Source organism: Gnatocerus cornutus, chromosome 2 (assembly GCF_029298725.1).
Source record: "Gnatocerus cornutus isolate USDA-ARS CGAHR chromosome 2, icGnaCorn1.1, whole genome shotgun sequence".
In the NCBI taxonomy this organism is placed as follows: domain Eukaryota; kingdom Metazoa; phylum Arthropoda; class Insecta; order Coleoptera; family Tenebrionidae; genus Gnatocerus; species Gnatocerus cornutus.
The window spans coordinates 3656030-3673919 of NC_142234.1; the positions used below are offsets into that span (position 1 = coordinate 3656030).

General features: G+C 34.3%; 6 protein-coding genes across 9 annotated transcripts in view; 3 read left to right on the forward strand and 3 right to left on the reverse strand.

Annotated features, from left to right (window-relative positions):
* LOC148178179 (E3 SUMO-protein ligase RanBP2-like) overlaps nt 1–1049 on the reverse strand; it is a 12138-nt gene extending 11089 nt beyond the window's left edge. Inside the window, exons 1-2 of the mRNA XM_088050898.1 lie at nt 833–1049; nt 27–252 (exon numbers count right to left, since the gene is read on the reverse strand). Of these exons, the coding sequence (XP_087907024.1) occupies nt 27–252; nt 833–907 (301 nt within the window). The 5' untranslated portion in view covers nt 908–1049. The remainder of the gene's footprint in view (nt 1–26; nt 253–832) is intronic.
* A 265-nt stretch (nt 1050–1314) lies between these two features.
* Ars2 (arsenic resistance protein 2) lies at nt 1315–5805 on the forward strand. 4 transcript variants are annotated; one of them, XM_088050901.1, is made up of 10 exons: nt 1315–1402; nt 1819–1944; nt 1992–2150; nt 2465–2668; nt 3468–3534; nt 3583–3745; nt 3800–5001; nt 5051–5264; nt 5316–5577; nt 5628–5805. In XM_088050901.1, exons 2-10 carry the CDS (start codon nt 1823–1825, stop codon nt 5704–5706), a joined length of 2472 nt encoding a protein of 823 aa, XP_087907027.1. In that variant the 5' UTR covers nt 1315–1402; nt 1819–1822; the 3' UTR covers nt 5707–5805. The 4 variants fall into 4 exon arrangements, with proteins under 4 accessions (XP_087907027.1, XP_087907026.1, XP_087907028.1 ...); XM_088050900.1 differs by lacking the exon at nt 1315–1402 and adding an exon at nt 1565–1699; XM_088050902.1 differs by lacking the exon at nt 1315–1402 and adding an exon at nt 1565–1699 and having other exon boundaries at nt 2483–2668.
* Nucleotides 5806–5865: 60 nt separating this feature from the next.
* Nucleotides 5866–6926, forward strand: LOC148178181 (uncharacterized). Its single transcript, XM_088050905.1, has 5 exons — nt 5866–5941; nt 6033–6193; nt 6236–6454; nt 6504–6653; nt 6704–6926. The coding sequence occupies exons 2-5, from the start codon at nt 6101–6103 to the stop codon at nt 6836–6838; spliced, it is 597 nt and encodes a 198-aa protein (XP_087907031.1). The 5' UTR covers nt 5866–5941; nt 6033–6100; the 3' UTR covers nt 6839–6926.
* A 144-nt stretch (nt 6927–7070) lies between these two features.
* Nucleotides 7071–8507, reverse strand: LOC148178182 (uncharacterized). The gene is made up of 3 exons (XM_088050907.1): nt 8396–8507; nt 8241–8324; nt 7071–7854 (listed from the first exon to the last, which is right to left on the reverse strand). The coding sequence occupies exons 1-3, from the start codon at nt 8436–8438 to the stop codon at nt 7703–7705; spliced, it is 279 nt and encodes a 92-aa protein (XP_087907033.1). The 5' UTR covers nt 8439–8507; the 3' UTR covers nt 7071–7702.
* A 153-nt stretch (nt 8508–8660) lies between these two features.
* Nucleotides 8661–9256, reverse strand: LOC148178183 (uncharacterized). Its single transcript, XM_088031504.1, has 3 exons — nt 9188–9256; nt 8987–9107; nt 8661–8922 (listed from the first exon to the last, which is right to left on the reverse strand). Exons 1-3 carry the CDS (start codon nt 9254–9256, stop codon nt 8756–8758), a joined length of 357 nt encoding a protein of 118 aa, XP_087887630.1. The 3' UTR covers nt 8661–8755.
* A 4077-nt stretch (nt 9257–13333) lies between these two features.
* On the forward strand, nt 13334–17746 carry Gk1 (Glycerol kinase 1). Its single transcript, XM_088050904.1, has 4 exons — nt 13334–14382; nt 16120–16436; nt 16485–16620; nt 16666–17746. The coding sequence occupies exons 1-4, from the start codon at nt 13558–13560 to the stop codon at nt 16930–16932; spliced, it is 1545 nt and encodes a 514-aa protein (XP_087907030.1). The 5' UTR covers nt 13334–13557; the 3' UTR covers nt 16933–17746.
* The last annotated feature ends 144 nt before the right edge of the window (nt 17747–17890 follow it).

Sequence of the window (17890 nt, forward strand, 5' to 3'; positions counted from 1 at the left end):
AGAATAATGTGGGAAATAAAACCTACCTTTAAGAACGAGATTGTTCTGTTTGGAGTCGAGCCGCAAACTCGTTGTGTACGCTTGAAGCGCGGCTTCCTTCTTTCCTAGCATTTCCAGGCATTTTCCTAGCAAAGTGTAAGCTTCTGCGGAATTCGGACGAACACTTAAGTAAGTAGAAACGTAGCGACGAGCTTCTTCATAACGGTCGATTTTGAAATACTGCTTTGCAAACGAGAAGCAACGAAGGTTTCGCTGAAAAGTCAATGAACAATAAAACACAAAATCTAAAAAAATAAAAACAATATAATTATTGGGAAAAGAATTAGTCGAGGAACAAGTTATTATCTGATATGATATAACAACTCTCAATAATCAAGAAAATTCACTTGAATTTTGATATAATCAAAAATAATTTGTTCATGTTAGAGTCTGCCAAAAATGTGTCCTTTTGCCTTTATTTATTTGTGCTGTCCTAAAATATTGATTGAAGTATTTATATGTCAAACTTCATTTTTTGCAACTCCCAAGTAAACAACCTTCACTCTAAAATGACGAACATTTAACGAAAAAATACTAAACGGTTAGAGGTATTTTAAGAATGATTTTTTTAAGTTCTATAAATAATTTCCCGCCAATGCGACTCCTTGCATGTGACATTGATGTGTGAGATCTTTTTTATTTATAAATCGCAATTTTCAAAAACTGACGAATGAGCCAGTTAACGCAAGACACCCACAACCAAAGAAAACAATACGAATATTTGCAACAATAGAAATATCGTTGCGAAAATTCGAACCGGTAAACGAAATGACAGCGATTTCAAAACGCTTACCTCAGTTTCACTATTTATCTTCTTTAAACATTCTTCCACGTGTCTATCAACGTCAACTTTATTCGTGGGAAACATGGCGTAAAACGTCCACTAAAATGTACATTTAAACAAAGAATTTCACTATTTTTGATAACTTTAAAACGGTTAGAGCATGGCACTATCACAGATTCTGAAATAAACGCTCAATCACCATTTTGAAGTGACGTCACTGAAGAAAATGGCCTTGAAGTCTTGAACTGTCAAGTCAAAAAGTCCCTAAAACGGTCTCTGCAAGAGAAATCTACGTGTGAAAAATATGTTATGGTAGGTTTTGCTTTACTTTTGACGTCAGATTTTCTAAATAAATTCGTTTGAGACTGGCAAATTTAGATTTATGCCAATACGAATAAAAATGTTGTTCATTGTAACCAACCTAACTTCGCAAAAGGTTCCAAGAAATGCTAACCTCAAAAATAATGCAAATACAGCTAAGCCAAGGCACACCAAGCCGTTGACTGTCATTTGACCACAAAATGATCCACTCAGTATTGAAGCCCCACAACTGCCAATTGTGTGAAAAAAGATTTGCGTGTAAGTACAATAAATTAGTTCATGTCGCATACAGGACCGCATTTGGATGATTCCTGTTACCGGACGTTTATAGATATCGAATTTCTTAAACGCCACATTCACAATAAACGTAAAAAGTTAATGTACTTTATGTGATTTTGAATATTTCCGCCAAAAACATGTCAATGCCGCCACCACTGCGGCGCGAAATCCCCCACAGCGACTTTGACGTGTCCGCCATAATTTCGTTTTGGCTTCCTAACGGAAAGTGGCAATTTGCCGAAATTGAAATAAAAACATAAATCCTCAATTAAAACTGTAAGTAATCGTACGTTTGAACCAACGCACAACAAGTTTTGATAACTTCATATCCGTGAAGCGTTTTTGTTTGTTTTTTTTTACATTTGGCGTGCACACATTTTTTCGTTTGCTTGCAGAGAAATGGGTGATAGTGACGATGAATACGATCGCAAACGCAGAGATAAGTTTAGGGGTGAACGAGCAGAAGCCACTTATAGAGGCACTGACAGGGTAACAAGACCAAGGGATGATTGGGCAGAACGGTGAGGATATTCAACTGATTTATGTAGTCTTACGTTTGTTATTGTAGGGATTCTTGGTCACGACCTAGGCCTCGAGAGTATAGACCTGGAGTGAGAGACAGAGGGTACTCGCCGAGTTTAGATCCGGCCCCAAAAAGACTGCGCCATGACTATTATGCAGATAGTTACTACAATCACTATCCATCTTATCACCAGAGCTCACATAGGTATGCATTGTTCATACATGCAGGTATCTGATGTGGAATGCTACACTTGAATTGGATGTTTTTAACTTGTCTTCTCATGAAGTTTTTCTCATTTTTTATGTACAACCACAAATGGAATTGTTTACAACTCCTTATAGAGACTTTTTTTACACAAGCATGTATTTCATTTTGGCCCCGCAGATGAACTTACATGAAAAGATTTTATAAACTACTAACGCATGCATTTTATTTTGCTTGTTCTTTAGAGCTCGTTTTATTTTGAAATTTTCTGATCTAACAAAATTCTTAACAACAAATACTTCTTATTTTTAAAGAGCTGGTAATTTCTTCAGAGAACCTCCTTCTTCCTCGCAATCCGAGGGTCAACAACCACCTATGATGTCTTTTAAAGCATTCCTTGCCACCCAGGATGATAATATTTCCGATAGTGAAGCAATAGAAAAATACAATGATTACAAACTGGAGTTCCAACGACAACAACTCAATGAGTTTTTTGTTGCCCATAAGGATGACGAATGGTGTGTATCTTTTCTTATTCTACTCATATTTGTAAAATATTTGTTAATAAAGAAAAATTTCCCAGAATTTTCACATGGAAATGGATGTAATATGTAGTTCAATAAAATGTGGTAACGACGAAAGAGATTACATGCATTTTCATACATTAAATGGTATTTTCCAGAGTAAAGATCTGCTAGTAGATTAAATTGTACAAAATAAGGTTAAGATAGATTTAACTTTTCCCCAACATGTTACTTTAAAAAGCCTTTTTCTCTACAGCACTGATTCGAGACTTCCTGACATCTTCGTTAAATATAATTATGTGTTTTGTGTGTGAAAACATGTGAATACACTACGTTAAAAGTAATATTGAATTGAATATAGATATGAAATGTGGAATTATTTTAAACCGTTGATAAAGCTATGCGCGCAATGCATATGCTTTCGCGTACTTTGTTAGGGTTAAGATTATACAGGTGAGATTCACGACGAAGAAATATCCATTTATTATATGTACATGTATGTTGGTGTGAATGCCCGACTAAACAAACATAATAAGACACTAAACTACATGATTATTATGTTTGTAATTGAATGCGAGAGGCTACATTCTCTTACCATTTTTTTCCAACGTAATTGTTACTGTTTTAACTCAATGCATACATATCTCGGTAACAGTTACGTTTTTTTAGTGCTAATATTTTTATAAATTCTCATGGATCATGTGCACGAGTTTGGTGACTGAATGTTTTTATTATGTTTGACTGAATTCTTTGTTTCTTTTGTTAATTTTTGTTTTCGTTATCTTCCTTTTAGGTTCCGCTTGAAGTATCATCCTGAAGATTCGGTAAAAAGAAAGGAAGAACAAATGGCTGCTCTGAAGGTTTGTCTCGTCTCAAAATCATCACAAAAATGTATTGTTCGATTTTAGAAAAGAGTTGAAGTGTTCTTGGAATTGATGAACAGCGGCAAACTGTCGACTTCGGTCGATTGTTCGAAAACGAACGATTTGCTGAAGCTTTTAGACACGGTTGTAATTAAACTTGAAGGTGGAACGGACGAAGATCTAGCAATCTTGGAACAAGAATATACAGGTAATTATTATCTGTAATTGGATATTGAGGTGATTATTTTCCGTTTTCGCATAGAACTCGAAGAAAAAATCAAAGAGAAGCCAAAAGAAGAAATCCCTGAAAAAACAAACGATGAAGCCACCAAAGAAGAGGAAATTGTTCCCGAAAAACCAAAACCAGAAGAGTCAGGTACAAAGGAAAACGGCGAAAGCGCCGATGCTACTGCAGAAGACGGTGAGATAGAAGCCGACAAACCTGAAGAAACTTCCGTGGAAGAACCTAAAGAACCGGAAAAAATGAACGAAGAAAAAGTCGAACCGGAAAATAAGGAACAATCGAAAGAGAACGATTCCGGTGAAATTAACGATGAAAAGAAAGAACCGAAGGAGAAGAAGAGGAAGCGTTCGTTTTCGGGAAGCAGCAGTGGATCATCGAGCGACAGTAGTGACAGCGATGAGGAAAAAGAGAAAAAAGAAAAGAAGGTAGAAGACGAGGAAAAACCTGAAAAAGAGAAACCTAAAGAAGAAGTGAAGGAACAAATCGAAACTGTCGATGATGATAAACCGGAGAAACCGAAATCGTTGCACAAAACCACGTCGATTTTCTTGAGGAATTTAGCACCAACCATAACAAAACAAGAAGTCGAGGCTGTTTGTGGTAGATACGACGGTTTTCTGCGAGTGGCTTTGGCTGATCCTCAACCTGAGCGTCGGTGGTTACGAAGGGGATGGGTTACCTTCAAAAGAGACGCCAACATTAAAGAAATTTGTTGGAATTTAAACAATATTCGACTGAGAGACTGTGAATTGGGTGCAATCGTAAATAGAGATCTTAGTCGTAGAATTCGACCGATTAACGGGATTACCGCTCATAAACAAGTGGTTCGTTCTGATATTCGAATATCTGCAAAAGTGGCGTTACATCTCGACAACAAAGTCGGGCTCTGGTTGGAGGACGATTCGAAAGAAAAACCTCAACCAACATTCGGTTTAGTTTCGAATAATCCTGTGTTGCACAACATCACCGATTATTTAATCGAAGAAGCGAGTGCCGAAGAAGAGGAACTGTTGGGACTTGAACCTACGGCGGAAACGCAGGATTCTGCAACCACGGTGGAAAGAGACGAACATCTCATAGCTGTTTTGGATCGCATCATTTTGTATTTGCGAGTTGTCCATTCTGTTGATTATTACAATCACTGCGAATATCCGAATGAAGACGAAATGCCCAACAGATGCGGAATCTTACATGCGCGCGGTCCCCCGCCGACTACGAAGGTGAGAGATAAAAAATGTGAAGGCTTCGTCTTATTCGTGTTTTTTTCAGACCGACATGACGCAATTTATTGGTATTCCAATTGAAATAAAGATGGCTAGTTTTCTTCCCGAAAAACCTCGCGATGAAAACAAAAACGAAACGAAACTCATTCATTTATCACTCAAAGATGTGGACACTGAAATCGACAAGTTTGTTCAGGCAAACACCAGAGAATTAGCCAAAGATAAGTGGCTGTGTCCACTTTCCGGGAAAAAGTTTAAAGGTAAATTCTCTACGTGGTTTTAATCTGTATTTCATTGTGTTGATGATTTAGGTCCGGATTTTGTTCGCAAACACATCTTTAACAAACATGGAGAAAAAATCGAAGAAGTAAAAAAAGAGGTTGAATTTTTTAACAATTACTTGCGCGACCCTAAGAGACCTATGTTGGCTGAAGCACCGCAACCAAAACGAGAAGAACCTCCAACGTACAATCATCCATCGTACGGAAGCTCTTTTGGGGGTTATGGCCGGTTACCCCCGTATTACAACCAAGGGTACTCTCAACGGTCGAGAGGTTACACCCCTAGGTCTAGGTAATTTTTCAAATGTGTGATTGTCTTGGAGTTTATTTTCCATTTTGTAGAGGTGGGCCTGGAGACTTTAGACCAGTTATCCACTACAGGGATCTTGATGCGCCAAGAGAACCAGAAGAATTTATCTAAGTTTTATTGTTTAAGTTTAAGGAACACGAGAATATTACATAAAATCAGAGTTTCGTATATTTAGGTTTGTAAAGGTACAATAAAGTTATCTAACAAAAAGTGATTTTCAATAAAGATAATGATAAGAAACATTTAAAAAAGCCGCGAAATTTGAAATTTAGGGACTTTTCGACCACACTAAAACATGGCGGAATAACATTTGCAAGCTGCAGGTGGTCAACAAGTGAGGTTTAAGGTGAGCTTTTTTACTTACATGCAATTTTAATGCATAAATTAATTATCAAACTTTTTTTACAACAATTAGTTTTCATTAAATGAAATTTTAGGTTATTTTTTTCAGTAGCAACATTCTTTATCTGCTCTTGCAAGTAGCAGTTTTCGTGATTTTTAAATAATGAGTAAACCAGATTATTCTGATAACGAAGACGACCCTCCAGTTTACGAAAGTTCCGGCTCTGAGTGGAATTCTGATGCAGAATTGGAGCCAGTATAAATCTTTTTTCTTTTACAATTTTTTATTTTTGTTTAGTTTCAGGCCAGAAGAACAACCAGACGAACCTCGTCGAGAGGAAGTAAAAAACCTAGACTAAAATCGGATTCTAGTAGTGATGGAGAATACGAAGAACCTGAACCAAAGCCTAGGAAAAGAAATGGAGTTAATAAAAAACAGAAGGTTACTTCAAATTCCTCAACTCCTGAGCCAACTCAAAATGTTTCTTCCAAAACAATCAATTCTAAAGACTATTCTGTAAGTTGTAGAGAATTATAAAAATGATAAACTTTGTAGTGAATTTTAGACGGGATCTTTTTTGATATTAAAAGCAGATGCACAGGTGGGGGATCCAAATAAACATCCCTGCATATGGAGGGTAGATGGAAAAGCATTGTTGCAAAAATACGAACCATTTGAATGTGAGGGACGAATCAGCCATAAAACAACCTCAATTGTAAGTTCATAATGTTAAATTGAAAGTTTTTTTACAAATTTTGACTGCAGTATACAGGATGGTCAGCTTTAGACAGAGATTTATATGCTCCTGTGACAGTCACGGTAAAACAGCATGCCCACCATAACCTAATTGTTGATCTAAATTGGGAAAAACTTAGAGAAATTAACATGGACAGTGATTAAATTCTCATTATTTAAAAATTATATGCAATCTTGTTATGCATTTTTTATGTATTTTTTTAATATTGTTTTATTACAAATTTATGACTGAGTCATAGTTTAATATTATCGTGCGGTCAAATAATTGAAGATTTTTTTTGTTTAAGTCAAATAAAGAACATTTCAAGACATATTTTACCAAAAGTAACTGAGAATGATTTTTATGATCGCTCGATATTTATAGATATTGCGTCCCTGCACGCGAATATTATGATTTTTATTTTTTTCTACATTTGACATTTACTTTGTGGAAAATTTTCTCCTCTGTCTCAATACATTTTAATTACAAATCAGAAAACATTTTAGTTATGAAAACTTTTGATGTGGAGATTATAAACATGTTGATTTTTTTGTATAAATTTTCTTAAAATAAATGGTAGTAGGTATAACTTTAACGAGTGTCTTCAATTCCATAACATTAAATATACAAGGTGTTTACAAATGTTTCTAGCATCAAGCGTGGCCTTGGAATTCCTGTCGTACACTATTTTGCCGCTTTGTTTTCATAGTGAATATAACTATCAGGAAAATTATTTATAATGTTACTACTTCAATGACGTTTTAGTTACGGTTTTGTGCCCAAGTTTTCGATTTTGAGGTTTTAAACCACAACTAGAACAGTTTATTTCTCAAAACTTACTTTGCTTCCATGTTTGAGGTTAACTGCAAATGTCAGTTGACAAATCGAAACCCACATGTGTAATGAGCAGCACATTTCTTTGACGTTTCATAGCCACCCTTGATGCTAGAAACATTTATAAACACGTTGTACAATATAAATAATAAAAGTAAAGTAAATTATATCTGCAAAATTTTACGTTTTACATTCTATGGTTCTTGAATGGGGGCTGGCGTGTATGACCCAACAATTGGCGGGTCAATTACTATTCTCTTCATTACAAAGAATACGACAACGCCAACAATTATTTCTCCGAGGCCCACGAGTATGACGATTGCCCATGCTGGAATCGCGGTGTCGTCTAAAAATTAAAAATAATCAATGAAGATATAAATATTGGGTGGAAATGAAAGCGAAAACGAAAGTAAAACAAAACTATTACAATAGGAAAAATACAAAAGGAACTTTGCCGTTGCGTCATCGCTTTAAAGACCAGATTCACCATTCGATACAAAACAACAAAACAAGTGTTCGTTTCGCCTTTAATATGAATCATTAAACCATCCTAACAAAAGTGTGTTATCGCTCTAATCAAATAAAAAGTCATTTTTACGCAGAAGCGAAAGACCAATTTTGAAATCAGATGAATCACTGATACAGGGAGTGTACGATAAGCTTAGAAAAATGTGCCAAACTGCGCATTTTGTAGAACTTTTTTACTTTTTCTAAACGAAAATGGATACTTACTCAAATAAGTCCGAGTGACCGTTTTTCGCCCCTTTAATATCCTTCTTCTAGCGTCTACTTCCGGGGAAAGTATAGCTGATAGTACTGTGAAAGAAAAAGCAAAAGTAATTGTTTATTTTCGTTTGGTTGAAGAAAAAAATTAAAATTGTACTTACCTAAAAATACCAGAAAAACTTTAGAAATGTTCGAAATAGCCATTTTTGTTCTGAAACAACAGGTTTAGAGGATAAAGGATTACTAACAAAAATATCAATTTGATCTTATCTGTCTTATCTGTCGATAAAATTTTATTTTCTTATAAAAACCATTTTATTGGTTGGTGAGAAATATCAGCGCAAACCTTAATTAGCGGATTTTACAAATGTTTAAGTTGTAGAGGTACTTTTTTAGATCAATAAATAAAAATAAATAAAATACTCTTGAAAATTATACAATTCAATGCATTATTTATTTTAAAATCATTACAAAATCAAAGTAAAAAGACTGCCTAATATTTTATTGTACAATTTTCAGCTTCATGAGGGTGAAACACGCTGATGTGGTCTTGGTGCTTGAATGTAACGATAGGGTTTGATTTGATCTAACATACAAAATTTCAATACGACGAATAATATAGCTCCAATAAGAATTTCAGCCACTCCAATAATGACGACAATAGCCCAAGCCGGTACAGCAGAATATTCTGAAAATTTAAAGTCAAATTTTAATATTGAAGCAAAATTTTCTAATTTTCGCAATTAACTCACGGTAATAGGTTCTGGTTATTGTTTTTCTACCCTTAAGAATTTTTCTTCGGCATTCTCCTTCTTGGGAAGTCGCCAGGAGTAAAACTGCAAGTAAAAACTGCGTAACTTTGATGTTTTTTATCTATTGATTCGGTTATTTCAAGAAAACAACAAATATTTAACATTACCGCTTGTGAAATGATTTTCTTTTTTTTTGTTGACCTTTAACAGCAAAAAATGGCACTTACCCAAAAGAAATATGGCAGTTCTTGCAAATTTCAGATGCCTCATTTTTAACACTACGTTCTTCAATCTGAGCTAACTGACGAATTAATTTGATACTAAGAAATTAAGGTCCCAGTCGTGTTATCATTGTTCAAACGATAAATATATTGTAATGTAGGTGAGTAAACATACTTTTGTCAAGGTGCTTAACAAACACCTCTACAAGAATGTTAAAAGATAAGCATAAAAAAAACGGTAATTGTGGTGAAAAAACATGAAGGGGTAATTTATTGAATCTAAAAATGGCATATTTGAGAATTTTTGTAATGTCAAGTCGGGTTAGCAATTGTATAATCACGGGGAAGTAAAAGTGGGGCACACTGCTGGATTTGTTGTCAAAAAACAACCATAAATAAGCAGCACTTGTAGCACAAGTTGTACAATATTGTGAAGTTCCAAGAGCTTTCTTGCAATTCAGCCGTTGAATCTTGATAAAAAGTGATGGTTTTGTAGATTTCGAGGTTTTTTTTTGCGAATTCAAACCAGAAAACATCAATCAGCGAAAAATCTTCGTTTTGCATCGAAATAAGCGGATTTCTCTAAGAATTTTGATGATTTCGTGCAGATTTCTGCTGTTTTCTTGCAATTCAGCCGTTAAATTTTGATAAAAAGTGATGGTTTTGTAGATTTCGAGGTTTTTTTTTGCGAATTCAAACCAGAAAACATCGAAAATCAGCGAAAAATCTTCGTTTTGCATTGAAATAAGCGGACTTCTCTAAGAATTTTGATGATTTCGTGCAGATTTCTGCTGTTTTCTTGCAATTCAGTCGTTAAATCTTGATAAAAAGTGATGGTTTTGTAAATTTCGAGCTCTTCTTTGCGAATTCAAGCCAAAAAACTTCGAAAATCAGCGAAAAATCTTCGTTTTGCATCGAAATAAGCGGATTTCTCTAAGCATTTTGATGATTTAGTGCAGATTTCTGCTGTTTTCTTGCAATTCAGCCGTTAAATCTTGATAAAAAGTGATGGTTTTGTAAATTTCGAGCTCTTCTTTGCGAATTCAAGCCAAAAAACTTCGAAAATCAGCGAAAAATCTTCGTTTTGCATCGAAATAAGCGGATTTCTCTAAGAATTTTGATGATTTCGTGCAGATTTCTGCTGTTTTCTTGCAATTCAGCCGTTCAGCCGTTGAATCTTGATAAAAATTGATCGTTTTGTAGATTTCGAGCTCTTCTTTGCAAATTCAAGCCAGAAAACGGCGAAAATCAGCGAGAAATCGTCGTTTTGCATCGAAATAAGCGGATTTCTCTAAAAATTTTGATGATGTCGTGCAGATTTTTGCTCTTTTCTTGCAATTCAGCCGTTAAATCTTGATAAAAAGTGATGGTTTTGTAAATTTCGAGCTCTTCTTTGCGAATTCAAGCCAGAAAACATCGAAAATCAGCGAAAAATCGTCGTTTTGCATCGAAATAAGCGGATTTCTCTAAAAATTTTGATGATGTCGTGCAGATTTTTGCTCTTTTCTTGCAATTCAGCCGTTAAATCTTGATAAAAAGTGATGGTTTTGTAAATTTCGAGCTCTTCTTTGCAAATTCAAGCCAGAAAACGGCGAAAATCAGCGAGAAATCGTCGTTTTGCATCGAAATAAGCGGATTTCTCTAAGAATTTTGATGATTTCGTGCAGATTTCTGCTGTTTTCTTGCAATTCAGCCGTTAAATCTTGATAAAAAGTGATGGTTTTGTAGATTTCGAGCAATTGGGAGTCTTTCGCCATGCATTGGTTTAAGTTACTTAAGGTAACCCAGAGTAAGTGGAACCGTTAATTTGATTACTGCAATTTACAATTGTAAAATAAGTAATATCAGGTTATGAATTAAGAACACTGTGTTTGTAATGATACGTAAAAAAAATCAAAAAATCAATAAATCGCAAAAATACAAATTAGAAAAAATATTAACTTCATCCTACATTGAGAGAGTAAAATGACTAACTTCATTCTCACTACTATTAAATCAAAGTAGCCGTGCAAAAGCAATGGAAATTTTGGAAACTTTGAAAGCCCCGCAAAGTATGTCGCTTCTAAAATATATTCCAGATGAGTATAATAAAAAATATTTAAAAAAAAGTGCTGAAGCTGAAGTTTGTTTTGTTAATTGGTTCGTTATTGTTTGATTTTTTAATGTTTTGTGTATTTCGTTGTTACATATCGTCGGCTTAGGTCGTTAAGTTGCTGAGTCCATTTTGAATTTTTTTAACCGAGGTCGAGAAATCTTATTTTTTTTACATATTTGTCGTCAAATCTAAGATTTGAAAATTTGGGGAATGAAAACAGAATGTTTCTTAATTCTGAAATAATAACACATAAAAGGATCCGACGCTTTACAATTCTGTTATACTTTTTAAAAAATTGATTTTATTCAAAAATGGACTTAACTTATTTGTTAAATTAATATTAAAAATTTGACAAAACTTTTATGAGTAGCGACCTGACAATTTCAAGCATTACCTGTAAGCTTATCTATCAGCAAATTATATTGTGAAATATTTGAAATTCACTTTACATTACGTTACATAATTTCTAAAAAAAATTGGACTTATTTATTAGCATTTCCAACCTAAGCCACAATCGTTTAAAAGGAAAACAGACTGACTCCATTTACGCCATTATTGATATCTCAATATTGTTGTTTTTTTTTTTAATTTTTGTCTGTAATTACAGCTTTAATTTTGTTATTTGAAGCCTGCCATTCCAAAACGTTGTAAGTGCCATTTTAATAATTTTACATGAAACGAAAAAAACTGTTTTATTCTTAAAGTAACGTAAGTAAAAAAATCGAAAAAAAGCTTTTCATTGATGTTTAAAAAAATGTTAAAAGTGAACAAATTTCCAAAACGTAAATCCGTCTACTAATGCGATTCAAGACATTTTAAGTCCAGCTAGGGTGGACACTTTGTAAAAATCGTTTTTCTAAAAGACTGCTATTTTTCGACACCTTTTAAAGAGCTCTTTCTCTGCACTTTTCTTGGTTTCTGATTCAATTTTTGCTAGGCTTATATTTAGGACTTACAACGTTTTGACTTTCACACTTGTTTAATTTCAAATGCAGCAGATGTTTAGCAAAACCATTTGAAAGATAAAAAAAAATGCACTTTTGACATCTTTTGAAGACAGATGTCAAGATGTCAATGTTTGAGAAGAGATTGTTTTCTTGATGGGGCGATTGAGAAGTGAAGATAGCAATAATAACATTAAAGAGAAGACCTGAAGAGAAACTCACTACGTTTGACAGACACACGAACAGGCTCAGCACACAAAGCTTCATTTTTGTTCTTAATGACATAATATACTATTACCTGTTCACGTAAAATACTAATTTTTTTTTTCTATTTCGCGTTCATAATGAAGATATTTCGATACGCGTTTGAGAGTATTTCGGTATCGTAATGGACCAATCCCGTGCCAATATTTCCAGGAACTTATATTTTTCTTAGGTTTGCAGCAGACAAACTGTCAACCTGCTGTCAACGTTGACAGTTTAGATTTTGGTTTTGAAAAACCATGATAAATCGATCAAAAAACTATTATTTCTTGTTGTACTTGGCTTAATAATTGATCGGAGAAAAACTCTTTGGATGCAAGAGAACCATCATGATCGTAATCAACATCTTCGCTCTCTTGCGCTCCGGTAACCTCAAAACGTCACACCTGTCAAACTGACTGAAATTGGATTTGGCTACTTCGAATTTTTCCCGAACATTTTGCTAATGCCAACTACCCTAAAATTCCCTAGATTTTGAAATCAAGTTTTTTCGTTTAAAATAAGGCGAAATAGAAAAAATAGCGTATGATACTTGTTCACTTGTGCGTTTCATAATATACTAAAATTATTTGGGGTTGTTCGCATATTTTTAAGATTTTTAAGATTACCTGCAGTGGTAGAAGTTTTGAAATATTTATGACTGGCCCATTTAAGAGTGATTAACTCCATTTTCAATATCTTTAGACCGGCTTTACCCTACGCGTTTTAGTATAGAGTTAATTAATAAGCAGCGAAGATTAATAAGCAAACCAAATGGGTATAAAAACAACCGTCAGAAAGTAAAGTCGCATTAATTTTAAAACACCAATAGGAGCAGAGCGTTCCTGATCGTCTGTCGTCGGTTGTGCTCGTTTAAGAGTACATAGCTCATTAACTCCTTTTTCATTTCCACCGATCGAAACCGAAATGTTTACAACGTAGCAACGTAGTAATTAGTCGTAATCACTGTTGAAAGGTCAAAATGTTAGATAACCGCTCACAACTCCACAAATATGTCAGACAGATTCAAGATTGGTTAAAGTCAGTGAAAGTGAATGAGCACCGAACATGCATGAGCACAGTGCGATAGGACCCTTGGTGGGCGCCATCGACGAGGGGACATCCAGTGCTCGATTTATCCTATTTAAAGCTGGAACCGCCGAAGTCGTTGCGTCCCACCAGAAGGAACTGCCACAAATACATCCACAAGAAGGATGGGTTGAACAAGATCCTCTTCAAATTTTGGAAGTTGTCAGGAGTTGCGTTGAAAATACTGTAGATGCGTTGATAAGTCTCGGAGGGAGTGTGAATGATATCGTCGCCGTAGGAGTGACTAACCAGAGGGAATCAACAATAGCATGGGATAAAACCACAGGTGAACCGTTGTACAATTCCATCGTTTGGCTTGATATGAGGACCTCGTCGACTGTGGAGCAGCTGTTAGATAAAATACCCAACAAAACGAGAAATAAAAATTATTTAAAGCCGCTGTGTGGATTGCCCTTATCACCTTACTTCAGCGCACTTAAAATCAAGTGGCTGCAGGATAACATTTCAAAAGTCAAGAAGGCGGTTGCAGCAGGCAACTGTTTATTTGGTACAGTGGATTCATGGCTCATTTGGAACTTGACTGGAGGGAAAAACGGCGGAATTCACATCACGGACGTTACCAACGCTTCACGCACGATGCTCATGAACATTGACACCCTAAAATGGGATCCTGTACTCCTCAACTTCTTTGGGGTGAACTCTTCTGTTCTACCAACCATCAAGTCAAGTTCTGAGGTATATGGAAACATTGAAGAAGGGTCTTTACGTGGAGTTCCCATCGCTGGGTGTCTTGGCGATCAACAGGCGGCACTCGTGGGTCAACAGTGCTTAAATAGAGGACAGGTAAATTAGTATTTTAAAAAACGTGTTTTATAATGGCATTGGCCAAGTCCTTTATACTATTTTTTCGAATTTGCACCCTTTTTTTTAATAAAAAATTTTAATTTTCCAATTCTAAGAGTTTTCGTGTTACACGATTGGTAATGGTTTTGTAACGACGACTTGCCACTTGATTTTCAAAATCCATTTAAAATTTGACACATATTGGGTTTCTGAATTTTAACCTAACCTCACAACCTGTATTCACATCTATTATATTTAGGTACATATATTGTTGGCCGCAAAGGATAATTCAATTATATTGATACATTTTTTATTCACGCAGCAATTTATTAAACACGAATCGTAAAATCCAAATTGACCAAGAACTTGACAGGAAACAGGTGACAGTCAGACTAATTAGTTCTGCCAATTGTTAAAAAACAAAATTTCCTACTCTGAGTTCTTTTATAAGAATATTTATAGTTCATTATCGATTTGAAATTTCCAAAATATTCCTGCCTATTTCTGCTAAATTTCCTAACTTTTGAAGTTTAAGTGGAAGAACAATTTAGAGGCTTTATTATTTTAGATTTGTTTACAAACTGTGCCAAATTACAAAAAATTTAAGACCAGAAATAAAGATTTTAAAAATTATTGTTTTGAAATTTCCAAAATATTGTTACTATATTCTGCCAAATGTGGTAACTTCTATAGTTTAAGTGGTAGAACAATAATATTTGTATTAAGTATTAATATTTTGGACAATTTAGAAGCATTTGTACTGTGGTTACGTTTGTAAACTGTGCCAAATTTCGAAATTTTAGGACTAGAAATGGAATTTTTTTAAAAATTTGTTTTGAAATTTGTAAAATAGGTCCACAATTTTCTGGTAAATTTCGTATCTTTCATACTTTAAGTAGTAGAACATTGAAATATGGTGGCGGTGCTATTATGAATACAAAATTTCAAAATTTTAGTACTAAAAACAAAAATTTTAGAAATTTTCGGATTCAAATTTTCAAAATATTCCTATAATTTTTTACAACGTAAGTAGTTTAGGTGGTAGAAAAATGAAATTTGCAGATGTCACTACAGATCTATTATTTGAAACCAGTGAAATAAAAATCTATAACAATTCGAAAATTAATACACTTTAAAATTATCTTTAGAATCCGAAATCCAGATCGTTCATTTTTTTTTAATTGTAAGTTTAAATTTGCGATACTTGACCAAAATTACAAATGTACTCACAATCTTTGGGTTCCTGAGGTGTACAACTGTCATTAAAATTCCAGGACCGCATTAGAAAATATTCAAAATTCAAAAGAATAAAATAATTTTTGGTCCTAATAACCCAAATTTCGAATATTTTCGAAGGCTCTTTTACTTTTTACTTTTCTCAGACTTTCTGGGTCTTTATTCTGGTTATTACAGTGGGCAATTAACGCAAAGTTTCTAAGCAAACTTGCAATTTTGTTTAAATATCGAACATTTAAACTTGGAATTTAAAAAAATAACGATCTGGATTTTGGGCCCAATGGAAGTTAAACAACTTTAAATATTTGTTTTAGATTTTGATCCAAATTAAAATGTTTGAATTTTTTGGAGACTTATAGGAGTCAAAAAATCAGCAAATCCACAAACATACTTTACCTATAAACGACTCCAAATTGAGTATTCTAATGGACCTATTAAAGCGGCAAATTCGAAAAACTACTTTTTTACAACCTGAATTACAATTTTTCTTTTTTTGCCTAGGCGAAAGCCACGTATGGTACAGGTTGTTTTCTTCTTTATAATACCGGAAATAAGAAGGTTGACAGTAGCCATGGGTTGTTGACAACTGTGGCTTACCAATTGGGACCTTCCCAATACCCTGTCTATGCTTTGGAAGGCTCTGTTGCTATTGCAGGTGCCGCTCTTACTTGGCTACGGGACAATTTAACAATCCTGCCAGCTTTTAGTGATGCTCAAGATCTAGCAAATAAAGCTGCCTTGGAAGAAGGAAGTGAAGTGTACTTTGTCCCTGCTTTCAGTGGATTGTACGCACCGTATTGGCAACAAGACGCCAGAGGGTAAACTCAACTAATTTGTCTTATAATAAACCATCAAATTTCTTTCAGAATAATTGTTGGTATCTCTGAAGACACAAATTCTTGTCATATTATAAGAGCAACGTTGGAAGCCGTTTGTTTCCAAACCAGAGACATCTTGGAAGCTATGAACAAAGACTATGGATCATCACTATCACATATACAAGTAAGGAACAATAAGGTTGTAGGTCATTTGTCCATACTTTTTTAGGTTGATGGAGGAATGACTGCAAATTCACTCTTAATGCAGCTTCAAGCTGACTTAGCGGGTATAATAGTCGTGAAACCAAGTATGGCTGAAAGTACGGCATTAGGAGCTGCAATGGTCGCGGGAGCAGCGGTCAACTGTTGGGACATGGCAACTCCTGTAACATTTTCATCAAATACATGGAAACCCAAAATTGATGAAGATGTAAGAGATGTTAGATATGGAAAGTGGAAAATGGCAATTGAAAGATGTATGGGATGGGAAAATTAATAATTGTAGAAGAGACTAGTTGAAACACACCATTGTCTGTCTGTCTATGTAAAATTTCTGCATTATTCCTGGGGTGAATCTACATATTTCTATAGAAATTTGGACTTTATTTTAAAATTTAATTTATATAAAATACAGGTCACCACTTGGGGTGTCGTTTATTGTCAAACTCACTTCTTGTTAGGCCTATATTTTATGATCATGTTATCATTATCATTACATAATTTATCTCAACACAAAGAAGCAAATTAAAATCACATTGAGTCACCTTGAAAAGGTCAAGTTTGTAATGTACAGAAATTAGACAAATTATAAAGTCATTTGTTAACAAATAATTGTTGCTTGTTCCTTTTGTTGTTTTTTGTTACATATTTTTTCTGTAAGATAAAACATACCTTTAAACAAAGAACTTTTTTTACATGTATTTTTTGCAGTATTGACTGACCAGGACCTACAAATTGCACGTAATAAATAACACAAAACCAATTTTTTTCTTCTTAAAATTGTTTATTATCATTTGTATCATGGTCTAAATTTCCTTTGAAGGTGAGACCTACAAAATTCACGCTTTGGACAATTAAAACTTATAGACTTACAATTGTACTAACATAATAACTGGGCAATAATACAGAGTGTCCTTAAATGTTTCTACACCAATGGTTCTGGAATTCGGATCATAAATTATTTTGTCTGCGAAATTTAATTGTCACTTTTGTGAGTTGCAATAATTGGGTCCCAAATCATGATAAAAACGGTTTTTCAGAATTAATAGCATTCCGTGTTAGTTTAACTTAGGTTTACAATGAGTCGTCTACACCGACATCTAACGGCACCAAAGGTTCCAGCTAAAATAAGTAATTGGACTTGACAAATCTACAGTGCTATAAAAAATTAATTATCTCGCAGTAGGCTGTGACATTCGGAAGTGTGTCCCTTTTGGTGCTTTAATTTAAATTTT

Bases quoted from the DNA above. Each gene is read 5' to 3' on its own strand.
- LOC148178182 (XM_088050907.1), bottom strand. From the start codon at position 8,438: ATGGCTATTTCGAACATTTCTAAAGTTTTTCTGGTATTTTTAG. The intron at 8,325-8,395 runs GTAAGTACAATT...TTTCTTTCACAG, and splicing joins AGTTTTTCTGGTATTTTTAG to TACTATCAGCTATACTTTCC. The intron at 7,855-8,240 runs GTAAGTATCCAT...TTTAATTTTTAG, and splicing joins GGTCACTCGGACTTATTTGA to ACGACACCGCGATTCCAGCA.
- LOC148178183 (XM_088031504.1), bottom strand. From the start codon at position 9,256: ATGAGGCATCTGAAATTTGCAAGAACTGCCATATTTCTTTTGGGTAAG. The intron at 9,108-9,187 runs GTCAACAAAAAA...CCGAATCAATAG, and splicing joins GCCATTTTTTGCTGTTAAAG to ATAAAAAACATCAAAGTTAC. The intron at 8,923-8,986 runs GTGAGTTAATTG...TTAAATTTTCAG, and splicing joins AATAACCAGAACCTATTACC to AATATTCTGCTGTACCGGCT.
- Ars2 (XM_088050901.1), top strand. From the start codon at position 1,823: ATGGGTGATAGTGACGATGAATACGATCGCAAACGCAGAGATAAGTTT. The intron at 3,746-3,799 runs GTAATTATTATC...GTTTTCGCATAG, and splicing joins CTTGGAACAAGAATATACAG to AACTCGAAGAAAAAATCAAA. The intron at 5,265-5,315 runs GTAAATTCTCTA...TTGATGATTTAG, and splicing joins TTCCGGGAAAAAGTTTAAAG to GTCCGGATTTTGTTCGCAAA.
- Gk1 (XM_088050904.1), top strand. From the start codon at position 13,558: ATGCATGAGCACAGTGCGATAGGACCCTTGGTGGGCGCCATCGACGAG. The intron at 16,437-16,484 runs GTAAACTCAACT...AATTTCTTTCAG, and splicing joins TGGCAACAAGACGCCAGAGG to AATAATTGTTGGTATCTCTG. The intron at 16,621-16,665 runs GTAAGGAACAAT...ATACTTTTTTAG, and splicing joins CATCACTATCACATATACAA to GTTGATGGAGGAATGACTGC.
- LOC148178181 (XM_088050905.1), top strand. From the start codon at position 6,101: ATGAGTAAACCAGATTATTCTGATAACGAAGACGACCCTCCAGTTTAC. The intron at 6,194-6,235 runs GTATAAATCTTT...ATTTTTGTTTAG, and splicing joins CTGATGCAGAATTGGAGCCA to TTTCAGGCCAGAAGAACAAC. The intron at 6,455-6,503 runs GTAAGTTGTAGA...AGTGAATTTTAG, and splicing joins TCAATTCTAAAGACTATTCT to ACGGGATCTTTTTTGATATT.